The sequence below is a fragment of the Pteropus vampyrus genome, unplaced genomic scaffold (genome assembly GCF_000151845.1).
Source record: "Pteropus vampyrus isolate Shadow unplaced genomic scaffold, Pvam_2.0 Scaffold94, whole genome shotgun sequence".
Lineage (NCBI taxonomy): Eukaryota > Metazoa > Chordata > Mammalia > Chiroptera > Pteropodidae > Pteropus > Pteropus vampyrus.
Genome location: NW_011888875.1, coordinates 4,066,473 through 4,083,820, shown reverse-complemented (window position 1 = coordinate 4,083,820; position 17,348 = coordinate 4,066,473). Strand labels below are relative to the sequence as shown.

Below are 17,348 nucleotides of genomic sequence, written 5' to 3'. Positions count from 1 at the left end.
CAGGGGTCAGGGGTCAGGCTGCCGGAACTTCTATTCAACGCCCCTGGGCTGCAGCGCTTTTCAAGTTCCTGAATTGCTTTTTATATTTCTTTCTGTCTCCTCACCACAATTACTTCAATTGCTTATTGATGCTTGTTGGTGCCTTTTTTTTTTTTCTTTTTGGCAAAACCCTTACGTTCATTTACTGTTAGTCTATCATACAATACGGAGGATCAGGAAAACAAACTTATTTCCTTTCCCATAAGATGAGCCAGGGTTAAGGCCCTAGGAGTGCGGATCTATGCAATCGAGAAAGCTCACAGACCTTAGTGCACATTCAGGGGACACTCGGTGGCCCCTTCTCCTGCTTCTTCATCAATTCTCACGTGTCAACTGTTTCAGTTACTCAGACGGTGGGACAAGTGCCCTTCACGGCTACAAAGCATCCCGTTAGGACCAGAGATTGTGTCCTTTGGCCGAGAGCCCGTGTGTCGCTCACGAGCTGAGACCGTACAGCAAACCTTACCTTTTTGTAGAGGCTCCTCAGGTCTCGGTACTGCCACATGCTGTTGAGGACCTGAGAGGCGGCCTTGACCACTTTCGGAGAGTGTCTGGGAAAGAAAAGACAGGAAAGGCAAGACGGGTGAGTGGGCAGCTGGGCTTCAAGCTGGCAGGGCTCGTCAGCAAACGGCGAGAATAAACGTCCTCGAGGCTTTCTGGCTCTTTCCCTCTCAGCCTGAGGAAGACATGGTTCTGCCCCACGCTCATCTCATCGACACGCCTCTGAGGGTGACAGACAGGCACGCGCCGCCACAATCTGGCGAAGAACGTTGGAAATGCAGACAGAAGAGCCGCGCACTGAGTCAGAATGCAAATTTGGCATTTGACGACGAAACAGAACAGAAAGAAGAGAAAATGGTGATTAGGGAGGGCCAGATTCAGGGGTTTTCATGGCAGTGTTGTGTAACCCCTGAGTAGGAAGATAAAAAAATATTCATTTTCTCAGCAGAAGCATGAGAGGGGTTGGCTCTACACGCCTGCGTGATGATAGGGACTCGCTCTTTATCCGCTGCTGATGCCGAGGGCAAGGGCTTGGCAGTGCAGGCAGACGTGTGCACACTCTGCCACACGCACTCGCGTTTACACAGAGGAAGAGGAGAGCATCTACAAGCGAAACTCTTCATACAACTGATGTTCCATCCTTTGGACCACAGTGAGAAAGTAAGGTCGCATAAACCATTGGACTAGTGGTTCTTACCATTTTTTTTTTGAGTCGTGGCTTTGAAATCCCTCTGAAACTATAACTGAGTATTTGGTCTGTGGTTCAGCATCTGCATCTCGAAATAGATACGAGATCGATAAATCCGTGTTGATGTAATTCTATCATATTCGTGGCAGTCATTCTGACCACTGGTGAGGGACACTCCTAGCTACCTACGGATTCTTTGTTCTAATGGGCTGGTCTCCCAACCAGCTGCACAAGTCTGCTGGGCGCCACTGACACAGTGCCTATGCTAGGGGTTGGCACGCTTTTTCTATAAAGGGTCAGATAATAAATATTCTTTGCTTTAGAGACCATATGGTTTCTGTTGCAGCTCTTCAGCTCTGCCATTGTAGCATGAGAGGAGTCATAAATAATACATAAACGAACAGATGTGGCTATGTTCTAACCAAAGGTTATTTATAAATGCAGGTGGTGGGCGGGACTTGGCCCAGGGGCCAAAGTTTGCCAGCCCTGGTCTGTCTGGATGGTGACTCCTGGAGTCACACAGGACATAATCATCCATGAAAACTCCCACGTGAAGTCCACCCCTGAAGATGACCAGTGATGCAGTGGTCCACAGACCCCCTGAAGAGAATAGCTGAATTGAGACCCAAAATGCCTTTGAAATAAAATAGCCTTTGGAACAGAAAGTGGGCAGATGGTTAGATGGCATCAGACTGAGGTTTGATTCGAGAGCCAGAGGAAATGGGTGTTGCAAGAACATGTATTTTGTAATGAAAGTATGGGATGCGAATGCATGGGCAATTAAATGGCTGCTATTTTCCTGGGTCTTCACGTTTGCAATTTAGGCCAACTAAGTTTAAAGTTTCTTCATTCATTTACTTACAGGTAACAATAATGGTCACTCTTACTATTATTATTACTGAGATGGAATTCGACTTTGTCCGTGTGATAAAATCTATTAGTTACATCAAGTATTTTTAAAAGAAAAAAAATAGAATTCTTATAAATTCCAAAATTTTGTCTCTCATAAAAGATGAATTATAATTTAAGCAATGGATATATTTTCTTTTTACTAAAATAGATGGTTGTTAAATGATTTCATAATCTATGCTAGTATCATGCTCTCAATGTAATATTAAGTTGTTTTTACTTAAAGGCAAAGAAAGTTCAATCTTTTCATGAATACAGATACAGGAATATTTTAATCTTATACGATCAATGCCGAACAAAAATTAAACGCTATGTTCTGTTGTATTTTAGCATTGTCAGCTAGGTATTTGTCCATGGCAACAGTCAAACAACTCTAGAGAAACATATATTACTATTCAGGTAGTGATAATGTAGTTGAAGTATTCAATACGCAAAAAGCCCTCCAACACAGAGTATTTTTTTGTTTCTACTTCTTTGCTTACTTACAAAGTAGAGAGACTGTGAATGTGTGATAAGTAGCGGGTTTTAACTTCTCAATTAAAATGCCAATACATCTTAGCATTACAACAACATGCGAAGGTCAAAGAAACATTGCTTCCTCGTCAGACTTTAATTTTGATTCAACCACTAGACCGGTACCATAGCAACTTCTACTTGAAAAACAGTAACTATTGATAGGAGTTGAACAATTGAGTGTTTCTAACTTGACAAGTGATTATAACCTCAGTCACCATACACAATTCCTTACTGACAGTGGCTTTTTTGTCTTATGACAAAATATGGTGATACATTCAAGACTATTTCCTATATAACTGTTAAAATTAGGGAAAAAAAAACCCAAATGTACTTTTGAAACAGATGGACATGGCAGAAGGTCCATAATGGGTGTTTAAAATGATGTAAACAGAATAATATAAGTTATTGAGAGAGACCTCAAAATGATAAGTATAAGTTGCCTGTTAAGAGTCGTTAATGATTATACAATGTCTGATCTTCACTGGAATTGTCAAATTAGGGGTGGCTGAAGATTTCGGTTGGTGCAATTCCTTGTGGGGTTCACCACAGGCATCCGGCAGCAGGACACCAGACTACCAGTCCCAGTGGTTGTGCTAACCAGACTCAGTGCGTCGTGCTGTTTACACAGACTGTGATCGGCACTTTGACAGTCTGACTCATTAACATCATGGCATGTTAAAGCCTATGAATATTCAGAAATGAAACACAGAGATACATCAAATGGAGAATCATAGCTAGGCCGAGTTTTTCATCTGTGTTTCCCCACGCTATCTCAAATTTAAAAATCAGATTTGATCTAAACTTATTTCTGTAAATAACTTTTTAAGGACAATTTAAAGAGGACAGATTTGCAAGCTTTTTATAAATTAGAGTAAATCGGTATTCCTCCCTTCCAATGATAAAATCATCCCCGATTCCAAAAATTCTATTTTCAAAAAAGAATTTGTGTTTTATTAAAACACGTCTAGAAGGGCATGGGGATCTCAGTGACCTCTGTCATAAGAGATCTGAATGATACATGGTGGGCTGAATGCTAAGATTCAGAGCGATTCTTCTGGATTCCTTTTAAGAAGAGTGAGAATAACCAAAGTGAAATGTAGGTGAGAAATGAGGATATCTGCCATTCTAAAAACCTTGTTTTCATCTCCGAATTAGTCACTGTATAAAAAAGAGATAAACTACATGAAAAAATGGATGAAACTGACTAAGCAGGAGAACTGTAACTGGGAAGATCCCCGACTCAATCGGTTCAACGTTCTTATTACACACGTATATCCAAACTGTTAACACGGAATCAAAAAGAGAAAGGAACAATGAGATGAAACAAGTGACTACTCCAAAAGGACATTTTCGGTCAATTAAAGGACATTTATGAGATCGCCTGTAGTGAAAGAAGCTTCTCATTAACAATAACCAACAGTGGACCACATCCAACAGGACCATTTTCTGAATTGGCAGTGGAAATATATACTATTTCATAAATGATTTCCTCAAATGATTTTTTAATTAGTTTCACCAAATAATTTTCTTTAACCATAGGACTGATAAAAGCATCTTGTCTCTTTAAGAACCATTTAGTGATGCTTACAGGAGTGCAGATGCTCACATAGTTGGAAGGGATTAATATATGTCCCCGACCCCTCCCCCAAAGCTCTCTAGTCTTACAATTCAGAGAAAACGCTTTAGTCTTTGAATGTCTTATGATGATAGACAAACATGTCAGTGCTTTGTAGATTATGATTTTATTGTATGCATATGTGTCTGCTTACAAAAACATTAACATATTAAGTTCTCAATGCTCAAATGGGTAAGCATTTCGATGAGAGATTCCGAAGGTCCACTGAAGCTAAATTAAAAAAACAAAACCAAACCGTGTGGCTTCCTACATATGTAGAGTATCATTTTATTGTAAGTACGATACCACAAGGTATAATTCAAGCCAACCATCTACACTGCACAATTACTACCCAAGTCCACTGGGGCTTCTCTACTTGATGCAGAAAAGTATTCAAATCCTAATTCTGAGTTGCTGATTGAACTTATTTGGAGGTCTCAGGATGCTTAAACAGAAGCCTTGAAACTTCTTTTTAGAACACAATGGTAATATCCTGAGTTAAGTGGAATAATGAGAAAATTTCCAGAAGTCGCAAAGTGCATCCCTCGCAGCTTTTAATAACAAAAGAAAAATTATTAGCATTTACATGTAAAGGAATGGGAGGGGGTCAGGGGATGAAAAGTCAACAAACAGGTCCTTGATAACAAAAGGTTTACCCTTTTAATCTTATTTGATTCCACTGAGGGACTTCCAGGAGGTGAAATTTAATTAAGGTTAGTGAATGTTTCTCTAAGACTGACAGCTCGGTGACACACGGACGCCCTGGCTTGTGAAGGTATTTTTCAGTTGCTTATGGTGAGATACTGATTCTTAAATCGAATTGGGGACACCCCCATTTGCGGTGGCGTAGCTGCTTTTACAGGGAGCCTTATCTCTCTACTCCATTCGCATAAAAGTCCTCCTCCTCACCACTATCCTCTACCTGGGAAACTTCTATTTATCCTTTTAAGACCTGATTATTATTTCTCCCAGGATGTATATTATGACAGCTTTCCCTCAGTTTTAGATTAGACAGTAGTACAGGCATAGTGACACATCAAATTAAATAATTCGCCCCAAATGCATTCAGTAAGAGAGGGTGCTGTATTAGTACTGAGCTCTCTCTGAGTCCACCACACTCTATTTTCTCGCCCTCCCCACCCGGTGACTAATCTGGAGATCAAAACAAGGTTTTTATCACGGCAGAGATCCTCATCTCCCACCTACATTTCACTTTGGTTATGCTCACTGCTCTGAAAAGGAATCCAGAAGAATCGCTCTGAATCTTACCACTCCGCCCACCATGTATCATTCAATTCTCTTATGACAGAGGTCAGCGAGATCCCCACGGCCTTCTAGACATGTTTTAATAAAACAGAAATTCTTTATTGAAAATAGGATTTTTGGAATCGGGGATGATCTTATAATTGGAAAAGGGAGGAATATCAATTTACTCTGACTTGCTATTGAGAACTGGACAGGCAATGGACAAAAGCATCATCAAAACTTGGACCTGCAACCACAGAGGAACGACTGCCACAGGACACCTTCATGGATCCAGGTTAAGCTGGTTTGTCTCTTCTGCAATGGCGGAACACACCAGAGTATGCGTGCTGGCTCATCGAGTCTACTTTACCAATATCACAGTGTCACCAAGTCATGGGTTATTAATCAAACTAAAATTATCAGTTAGATCACCTTTCATTGTGGGGCGGGAAGACTGGAAACCATGTGCCGTTTCTCTTCTCTTGATTATCGAAGAAAAATGCTTTCCAGGGACATTCACTAGTGTTACCCATTAGCAGGGGCCGTTGGGCACACTTAGAACCCATCCTGCAAATACCAACCCCATGGCGATGTGAAGTCATCATCCGACTTACTTATCTCCTTTGCTTTTAGAGATGCCAACCAACTTCTCGATGCCACCCGCATCCCGTAAGGCCTTGGCGTTCTCCATGTTCTTGGTGATCACTTCGTGCAGGGTGCAGCAGACAGCTGTCACCGTGTCATCCGACATGGCCTTGCTCGCTGTATTGTTGCTGTTGTTCCCTCCTGGAAGCCTGTGGACCAGGTCTCGCATGGCGTATTTGCCTTTGGGGGAAAAAAAATAAAAGGAAGAGTCGAAAAGAGGCCGAGACAGAGGAAGAAGGTAGGGCAAAGGAAGCGGTGGGGACAGGGATGAAAAAGAGAACACGAGGCCCACAGTAGTGCAATATTGTCTGTTTCCCGTCCTTGAATATTCCCTGTCAGGTAACCGTAGACACCTACAGAGAACACAGTACTTCCTGATGGTGAACGCATGGGCTTGGGTGCTACATGGATGTGGAATCGTGTCTCTGGGCAAGCTATTTCATCGCCTTTAAACGACTTTTAAAATCTACGAAGCGAGAATAACGATATGTATCTCACAAGGTTGTTGTAAAGATTAAATGAGTAAATGCGTGGAAAGCATTTAATACACAAGGGTTACTTAGGACACAGGACTCAGTAGATGTTCATGACCAATAGCTTCCTGCTCGATATTCACAAAAGTCAAGAAAACATGGCAATTCTAACGAAACCTCAAAAATGCTTTGATGGGAGTGATGTTGCGACCTGCATTGCTGAACAAGAGTCGAACCACAAATATATGGAGAGCACGATCACTCATATGGCTTCTGAGTTCCGGCCCCGATGATGCAAAGAGAAATAGTTAAAGCAAGGGAGAGAAGCTTAACAAATAATATATAGCTAGGTGTTCTTTGAACTAGAGTAACTGGATGATCTGCTTGTCTCAATGATGGGATTTTATTATATGGCTCTACCATATAACATTTACTAATTTGACATGTTTTCCTTTGTGTGGAAAGAAAATAAAATCACACTTTGCTTCCTTAATTCGCTTTATCATTATTAATCTTGCTACTCCCAATGATAAAGATACTTATAATGGCATCTTTATGGAGTACTTTGAGTTTACAAAGTACTTTAGGCATTACTAATAACCCTGCAAGACAATTAATTCATCCTACCTGCAGCTTCCAATTCTGTCCCATTAATTTATTTCTGGAACTAAGTAAATGAATGCCTGTAGCAAAGTTGGCTGTTATTAAGTTTTTCCGATGGAACTGGCACATGTCCAAAGGTAAATCCTTCCTTATCTCCCATCCCATTAGACATATTTAGCTAGCGCCTGAAAACTATTAGAGGTATTTTTCCTCTCTAAAGTATAGCCTCATTCTGCTGTTTAATTCTCTGGAGTTTCACACCTGAGGGTAGGAAAAGGAACCCCTAGGGAGGAGGCCATGAAATCTTAATAAATAAAACATAAGCTCTTATAATTTTGGTATCTGCTCCCATCCTATGTAGAAATGGCTTATTTTAGCTAGGACGAAAAATGCTGATGTCTAAATTATTGAAATAGGAAAGTGTCCTCATTCACTTTGTGATAGCTGAGAAGTGCATGACAGAAAGGGTTGGCCTGAAAACCCCTAAATGTAGCATTTTTCTATTGACAGCACTTAGAACAGTTCGGAGAAGACCCTTTGTACGCGGGCTGTCCTCTGAGCAACTTGCTCTATCTATTTATCATTAAGTCACACTCAGCTCTGGCTAATAATTCACTCTGTTGAGCTCAGCATGCTGGAGAATTTAGCAGTTCATTAAGCCCCACAAGCCAATGTAAGACAAAGCTGAGTTTCACAAAAGCTAGAAGATAAATGGCTTTTTTCTTTTTCTTTAAAAGGGAAGTGATGGAGGAAGAAATCAGAGAAGTCTTTCGATTACTGTGCATACGAGGCATTGACAGTCCCGATGGAGTACGGAAGACGGGTTTTGCGACCTTGGACATCGTCAAAGATGAAAGCAAGGACAAGGGGATGGAGAGGCTGCAGCATTTTTCAGTTTTTGTTGTTACTGTCATTTTTTAAAAATGACAGCAGAAACATTTGAAGACGTGGTTTCATCCCACACAGCTTTCTGACTGGCGAGCCCTTAATGAGATACGAGGTGTCCCGGTAAAGTTCAGGTGGCAGGAACAGCCACTTCCCCCCAGCACAGCCCCAGAACGCGGTATAAACACTGGCATTTTCCACGTGCCCCACGGCGTGGGAAACAGCAGGAATCAGCGCCACGAATTCCCGACCACGACCTGTCGACGAAACCCGCTGGAATGATTCCATTTCTATTATCTCTAGTACAGTTCGCTGGCATTTTACTAGGCAATTGGAGATTTTTCATTTAGTCCATTTATTAGCTTATTTGGAGGGACACATTTTAGTCCATAGTTTGACCACCCGCATGGAGAAACAAATCAAAGAAAAATATACCAAAGGGCAGAAGACCTCGGGCAAAGTTTGTTAATTCTTTTAAGGGCATACGATTGCTTTAGCCTTTGATTATGCTGCTGAGAGACGCTGTCTTCTCACACTGGAACTTGAACCCTATCTTCACGTGAAATTTGGGTAGCAAGAATAGCTTTTTAAGCTCTTTCTTGCGTTTAGAAACTTTGAGGCTAATGAGGGGAAGAAAATGAGGAACATAGAATTATAGCCATAAGTGAGCGTGTATAGTGAGCTAATGACAGCAGTTCAGAGAAAGGAGAAATAACATTGGGCTGCCTAGGAAGGCTTCGGATAGGAAGTAGACATCTGCGATTTGTTCTATACGTTGGGGAGACACAAAATATTTTGCAAAGAGAGTTCTTATGCATCAAGGAGGAAGTTTTCAGAATTAGGAGACCGAAGGTGGCAGAAACGGGTAGTCTTTTTCTTGACCATAAAGCTCTTGAACTTGTACTGAAACTACAAGCATTTCATTCGAGGTAGCCTGGGCCCATAATTGCTCTATGTCAAATATTTTCTTTGTCCCCTAAGTTTCTAAACAATATAAGAGTGAAAAGCTTCTCTGGTTGCCTAATAAGAGGAACCTTGGCAGCCCCTGCCCCCACCTCTCGGTCAGGCTTTTGGTCTGAGGTCTGGCGCCTGAGATTTCTTCGGGGGTGAAAGGGGTTTGCTGCCTTTTGAACCAATTTTCTTTCTGAGCCACAGCGGCAATGAAGAAAAGTGGCAAAATGAAGAAAAGTAACTTTCACAGCTTAACACTATCAAGGTGATCGAACTTTTTTTGTTTTTCTTTTGGAGAAACTGATGGATGTAAAGTTCTCCTTGGGTTAAGGAGGGGAGTGGCTGCCTCTCCACGTGGATGTTGTCCCTTTAGGAACCTGGGGGAGGAGCAGGCTGGAGGTCCTGCCTGGGCCCAGCGACATCAGGGCCCCTGGAGCTCAGCAGTGCCCCTGTGGTGCGTTGGGATGCTCTGTGGATGCAGAAACCATGAGAGCACGGGCCACACCCCGTGGTCACGCCTGGCACGAGGCAGTGGAGTTTTCTGTCTTACAATAAACCGCTGAGGCCCTCGAAAGGGGCAGTGGTACCAGGAACGACTGTAGACTGAAGAGCACTCCCCCTACCTCTGCATTTAATTTGGTTTAAACGTAAGTAAATGATAGCGCACAGACCAAAGCCACAGTGATTCACGCTGATGATAGCATTGAGCAGGTGACTGTAATATTTCAGGACAAAAGCAAGTAACTGCAAAGACTTGGCAATGGGGGCGGGGGGATTGGGGACAGCAGAGTGGTCATGATGGAGGTTCCGAAGATGTGACTGACCAGGCTTAGAGTCCAGTGACATGCTGGGGCGGGGGTAATGGAGAGAGAGAGGATTCAGAAATTTCCACTGGGACAATGAGATGGGTAGTGAAAACCAAGTGAACTCTCAAGTTTAATAACAATGGACAAGTTGGAGTGCTATTTAATTTTTTCCTATGGAGAAAAATATGCACAATTAGTAAACATCACATGGGAGGGTTCCGCAGCAAAATCTCATCAGAGGGAAAAGCAGGTCATTGCATTCGAAGACATCTAGATTTGTGGAAGCAAGGCGGATATTGGCCTCGTCTCCAGCTGGAATGGATGTGCTTCCTCTTATCCACGATTGTGGAACCATATGTCACAACAGAAAAGCATGTTTTCCCTGAGATGAAAGCAAAACAAAACACAAATCTGCCACCACCATGAACGAACAGGTCACTCTGTTTTGCTCACGTTCCCAACAGACATGAATCCTTGGGCCATTTCTTCTAAGTTATTAGTCTCCAATGAAAATAATCTTGTCTTTGACTTTTGCAATATCGATATGAGAAGACTATTAGAGATATTATAATTATGTTAAAAAAACTAGTTTCCAACGACAGACTAACTGTAACTGTAACTGTCACCCTTTCCTCCCTGTGTATAAATTGCAAGCAAAAATGATTTTCTCTCTCTCATGCTTCTTTCTGGGAGTCTTCTGTTTAGAGGTGCTGGGTAGACGAGGGCACCCAGATGGGCTCAGGAGACCTAACAGACAATGAGGCCCGAGAAGGGCACTCTTTGCTGAGCTCTCGTGCAGATGGAAGCTGGTGGAAATTCCATCATGGGTACCAGGGCTTTGCTCTGACTGCTTCTGTTTCTGTGTTGTGTTTATTCGTGACTCTGTTTCTATTCCAATTTCAGAACTAAGACTATTTCTGGTATCGATTTGCACACTATCACGTAGTTTCCCCATTGGTAGAAAAAATACTGAGGAATGGTTTTATGGTCTAACCACCTGTGCTCTGTGAGGTGACAGACCACAGAGAAGTCACCTGAGTCCCTTCCTACACTGATTACGTATCTCTTTGGGCTACTGATAGTCTTCCGTGTAGCTGGTCTTCGTGATGCATCATTATAAACTCAAATCTCTCAAACCAACTTTACAGAAAAGATATTAAAAAAAACAAAGTCAGCTGGCATGTCGGCAGCCCTGCATCAGAAACACCAGCACCCCTGTCTCTGAGGTCGGAGCACCTCTTTAGCTCCCCTGCTTCTGGAGCAGCTAAAAGTGAACTGTTTTTCCTGAGATGCTCTGAATTTACTTTTTTATCTTCAATTGTTTTTACTGTGTTAAGATACACATTACATAAATTTACCATCTTATCCATTTTTAAAGTGTACGATTCAGGGATATTAAGTTCATTTTGCTGTGCAACCATCGCCATCGTCCACCTACGGAACTCGTCTCATCTTGTAAAACTGAAACTCTAGACAATTCAACAGTACCTCCCCAGCCCCACATCCTGACAACCAAATTCAACTTTCTATCTCTATGATTTTGACTACGCTAAGTGCCTCTTATGAGGGGAATCGTACAGTATACGTCTTTATGTGACTGACTGACTCCGTTTGGCATAATGTCCTCAAAATTCATCCATATTACCTCAGAATTTCCTTTCTTTTTAAGTCTAAATAGTATTCCGCTGTGTGCATGTACCGCATTTCGCTCATTCATTCACCTGGTGGTGGACTCTTGGGTTGCTTCCTCGCTTTGGCTCTTGTGAAAATGCTACCGTAAACATAGGCATACAAATATCCCTTGCACTTTCAAACGATGTGTCTTTGGATATAAAGTGAGTCCCTTGTAGAGAGCATATAGTTGGACCATTTTAAAATAGCCATTCTGCTGATCTCTGTCTTTTGATGGGAGAGTTTAATCCATTTATATGTGTTTTAAAATGTATTTTTTATTAAAATATAGTTGACATACAATAATATATTAGTTTTAGGTATACAACCTAGTGATTCGACATTTATATACCTTACCGCGTGATCACTATAAGTCCAGGAACTATCTTTCACCATACGAAGTTATTATGCTATCATTAACTACACTCCCTGTGCTGTATATTGCATCCCTGTGACTTATTTATAACTGGAAGTTTGTAGCTCTTATTCCCCTTAGACGTTTTCAATGCAGCATTATTTATGCTAGCCAAGACAGAGAAGCAACTCAGCTGTCCGCTGATAGATGAATGGATAAAAGAGACATGGAATATTACTTAGCAACAGAAAAAGAATGAAATCTCGCCATTTGCAACATCACGGATGGACGCAGAGGGTATTACGCTAAGTGAAATAAATCAGGCATTGAAAGATAAATCCTATACGATTTCACTTATATGTGAAATCTAAACAAACAAAACAGAAACAGACTTATAGAGAGAATAATCCATTTCTACCTAAAATAATTACTGATAAGGAAGGACTTAATTGTTATCTTGCTATTTGTTTTCTATATATCTTGCAGCTTTTTTTGGGTCCCTCATTATTGCCTCTTCTGTGTTTATTTAAATTTTTTTTGTGGTGAAATGTTTTAATTCTTTTCTCATTTCCTTTGGGGTATACTCTATAACTATTTTCTTTGTGGTTACTATGGGGATTACATTGAAGACTCTGAAGTTAAAACACTGTAGTTGAAATGTATCCCAATTTAACTTCAATAACATACAAAAATTCTGCTTGTTACAGCTCCATCCCCTCCCCTTTCAGTTATGGATGCCGCAAAATGACATCTTTGTTTTTTGTGTGTCCAAAAATACAAAATAATAATTGTCTTTTTTAATGCATCAGTTTCTTAAACTATGCAGAAAACAAAATGTGGAGTTAGAAACCAAAGTTACAATTACACTAGCTTTTAGATAAATAATTTAAAAAATGCATTACTCTCTTTAATCATGGAGAAACAATGGGTGGCGTTACAAACTGTTCTCACGACAACACTAGGTTTTACAATAAACATGTATCTCCTTTTAGTGAGATGTATCTTTCTTATGTGGCTTCTAGTTACTGTCCTTTACGTCAAACTGCAGGATTCTCTTTATTTGCAAGACAGGTCTAGTGTAACAGACTTCCTTGGCTTTTGTTTACCTGGGGATGTCTTAATTTTTAATTTGCTTTTTTGAAGGGTGGTTTGGCCAAAGATAGGATTCTTCATTGATAGTTTTTTTCTTTTAGCACTTTAAAAATATTGCCTATTGCCTCCTGGCCTAAGAGTTGCTAACAGGAAATCTGCTTCTAATCTTATTCAGGCACCCTGGTATGTGATAGGCCACTTCTCTTTTGCTGTTTTCAAGATTCACCGTGTTTATGTCTAGGATGGCTTGATTTCCTGTCTCATTAGGGGTCTCTTTGGTTTATCCTACTTGGAGTCTGTCAAGCCTCTTGGATGTTTATATTCATGTCTCTCATCATATTTGGGATGTCTTCAGGCATTATTTCTTCAAATAATTTCTCTGGCTCTTTCTTCTCCTCCTGGGACTTTCACTGTGTGTACATTGGTCCACGTAATGGTGACCCACGGATCCCTGAGGCTCTGTTCATTTTCCCTCGATCTTTTTCCTTTCTGTTCCTTAGATTTGACGATGTCAATTGTCCTGCTTTCAAGTTCACTGATTCTTCAGCCTGCTCAAATCTGCCTTTGAATTCCTCCTCTGATTATTTCATTTCAATTATTCTAATTTTCAGTTCCAGATTTTTTTGCTTCCTTTTAGATTTTCTATCACTTTAATGATATTTCTGTGCTGACTGTAAAATTACCACTTGGCCATCGCCCATGGGAACATAATGCTCTAACAATAAACTTTCTGCTTCTGTACCCCCTGCCTGCACAACTGACCTGTGGATTGACAGTTAGTAAAAAGAAGAATAGACTTGTGTGTTCGAGCAGGAGGAAAAATGGGGTTTAGGGCTTAAAAACCCTGTACCTCTATATTTCGGGGCTGCTTGATTTGGGCTCTGCATAATCCTGGCAGACCCAGCTGGCTGAAAAAAGAGTGCGTTTCCTATAACTCACTGATTTCTGGTGGTCCGTGTGTCTATCAGGGGCTGGCGGCTACAACATTTCCAAGTTATTCATACATCATTTGCTTGACTTTCTCCGTGTCTTCATTGAGTTCTTTGAACATCTCCAAGATAGCTGTTTTAAAGTCTTTATCTAGTAGTTCTGCCATTTGGTCATTCTCAGACACAGTTTCCGTTGTTTTTTTTTTTTTTCTTTGAATGATACTCCCGTGTTTCTTTGTATGCCTTGTAATTTCTTGTTGTTGTTGTTGTTGTTGTTGAAAACTGGACATTGGAATCTAACAATGCAGCCACCGTGGAGATCAGATTCTCCCCCTTCCCCAGGTTTGCAGCTTTTTTGATTGTTACAGGGTGTCTCTGGGCTTAGGATCAGCCTGAGGTGTAAACTTAAGGTCTTCTTGGGTCTTTTCTGAGCCTGGGCCTTTCCCTGGACATGGTACCTTTCGAATCTCCCCAACATATGCATTTACTTTTGAATGTCCTAGACTTAATGTCTGACTCCCAAAAGGGGAAAAACAAAAAGATGAAGGAAGAAAGAAGGCCACCAACTCTTTAAGTCCCCTGGAAGTCACTTCAGTAGAAGGGAGAAGGGCTTACAACATGGGTGTGTGTGTGTGTGTGTGTGTGTGTGTGTGTGTGTGTGTGTGTGTGTACAACCACGGGTGCCCTTGTGTCCACAAGCCCATGGTCCATAGCAGCAATGAGAACACAGAGCCTCGATATCTGAAGGACAGGATCCTCATTGCCCACCCTGGCTCCCATCAGCTGCATGCAAGCTGCTCCAGGAACACATGCATAGCTGCCTGCCAGGGGCCTGGGGAGAGGGATGGGCAGCTGCTGCTATGCTAAGAGCTCAAAATGACCAAAATTAATCATAACTGACCACCAAGTTTCCCCCTGAAAGTTGTAAGTGTTCATTAGACTCGAGTTCCAAAATGGTTACATCGGACAGATTTTGCCAACGTGACTGCCGTCTGCGTGGGGGGACAGATTTCCTGGTATTTCCAGCATCTTCTCAGAGTCCTCTCCCCACTTCGAATTTACTTTGATCAGTGATCGAAGATGTACAAGCGAGGCACTGATTTCCTCGTGACTGTGTGTCTACAGGTAAACGCAGAAAGAGCCTTTCCCTCCTTCGCCAAAGGAAGAGCGCTCGTCTTCACCATGCTTTTTTGCCAATGGTGGCCATCGCCCTTTCTGCAATGTGGCTAGTACCTTTGCTCTTTCTTTCTCTTTTGAAAAATGTTTGTAGCATAAAATCTGCCACCGTATACACTTTAAGGACACTAAATATAATCAGAGTTTATCATCATGAAAGGGAAGAAAACACATTCAAAACAATCTATATTTTAAAACTGGTTTGTGTGGCTTACAGACTAGTAGCATTGTTCCAGGTAGCACTGTTTTGGTTATTTAAAAAGCGTGAATGCTGTTTACCCCAGACAGCTCTGAACCCAGCTGCTCTTATTTCTTGTCTTTAGGCATGAAGGATTTATATCTCTTGTCACCTAACCACTCTTTTGGGAACTGCCTTCCCCAAATCTATACCCCACAGTCAAACTAACAAAACTTTTTAAAAGGGTCTTTTACATCTAAACCATCTTTGGGGTTTTCCAGTCTGCTGCTGGGTAACATCAAAGAGTTTTCTTCCTCACCTTATGAAATCAGAGATGCTAGAACTAATTAGATATGCTTGGCATTCTGTAGGTTTTCGTTTGGTTTAGTACCGCTGTGACAGCTGTCTGTTTATTAAGCCTCCAACATACAAAGACTTGGCAAATGAAAAAAGAGAAGTTCGACCTCCACTTAATCATGATGATTTATATGATTGTGCTTCAGCAGTTAGGAACCTTTCGTTTTGCTTAGAATCATGCTCCAGTTCATGTTAAAGACTAGCACAATAATGGTCACGTTTTCAAAAGTGAGATTCCATTTCCAGGTGTAAAAGAGCCTTTTTATTTGGTGGTCATCATAACACGCTCTTTGTGGAATAAATTAAACGATCCCGGAGCTTTTTCAGGGCTCCCACACCATCCATAACATGTACCTACTTTCATGGTAGTCACTAACTTACTCCTTATAAAACTAAACTTGTCTCAACGTTGATGTTATTGGTTGTGCTGACTAAATGATCAGAGCTATTCAGCCTTATCATCGATAGGTGGTTTCTAATTTTCTCTCACGCTCATCTAAAGGCCCCTGCCAGAGCTATAGATCAATAATTGGATCTGTTGGAAGAAACCTCAAAATAACTCGATTAAGGAAAGCCAAGAGGTACTCAACCCTTGATTCTACAGAAGACAGGCTCTTGGTTGCAGCCCCTCCCCCGCCATCTACCATAAAGCGGGTATCATCGCCACAAATGAACATCACAGATGGCCAAGGGGCTGAGTCAGGATCTCTAGAACTCGTTCGCTTTGAGAAACTGGACTGCCAAGATCAACAAAACAAGGTTAGTCACTTAGACTAAATGAATCAAACTGAATTGTGGTTAACCTTCTAGTTTGAATTGGGCATGTTATAAAAATCTCTCCTTTCTATTTCTTCTGTCTTTAATGCTTGCTTTAATAGGTTGTGTTTATAAAAACTGGGATAAAATACTTTTTAAATAGAATCTTGTTTTAATTAATCCTTCATAATTCACAGAAAGGAATCTTTTGAAAGTTCTTAAACATATAATAAATTAGTGGGAAAAGATAAGTCTGTAAACATAACAACATAAGTTGATTTATCTTGTCCATACGACCTGAAGCAATAGTCAAATAATATTAAAAGAATGATACCATGACTAATCTGTTTACTTTCTTTGACCATAGGTTTCCTTAGACTGAACTACAGTCTGTCTTGTTTTTAATAGAACATATTGAAAAAATCAAATCTTTATCCATGCCAGAAATGTCACATTTAAAGGCAAATATAGTTTAATTAAGTATGACAAGCTTATTTAAAAAAGAAGTGCATTTCACATGTGGACTTGATGTCTACAGCATCCCCCCAGGACACTGGCTTGGCTTGTGCTGTATGGCTTAAGGAATCCTGGCCCTGCAGGCAGTATGGCCAGGAGCACTGAAAAGTTGGAGGTCAGAGAGATGGCATCGTTCCTGAGTCATAGGTAATGGAGGTGAGTCTGGTGGAAGTGACTCTGGCAGTCTTGGGTTAGTGCTCTGAGTAAATGAAATGAGAAGAAACAAAATATTTCTGGTACATGAAGGGAACAAAATTACAACCCTAGGAGCTGTATCCACTCTAAAGATTTATTATCGTATAGCTCTAGTTTTGATAACCATGCAGAGAGGTCTTTGTGAATCGATCCACACTACTTGCTATACCTGTGTCTGTACAACAGGTCAAATACGGTAAACCACCAAATTAATGGGCACGAGTAAGGAAACTGCTCAACCAACATC

The 17,348-nt window shown here is 41.1% G+C and overlaps 1 protein-coding gene across 1 annotated transcript in view; it reads right to left on the bottom strand.

Moving 5' to 3' along the window:
• CTNND2 (catenin delta 2) overlaps window positions 1-17,348 on the bottom strand; it is a 700,986-nt gene that overhangs the window by 44,354 nt on the left and 639,284 nt on the right. The window contains exons 20-21 of the mRNA XM_011364122.1: window positions 6,128-6,338; window positions 506-590 (exon numbers count right to left, since the gene is read on the bottom strand). Coding sequence (XP_011362424.1) covers window positions 506-590; window positions 6,128-6,338 — 296 coding nt within the window. The remainder of the gene's footprint in view (window positions 1-505; window positions 591-6,127; window positions 6,339-17,348) is intronic.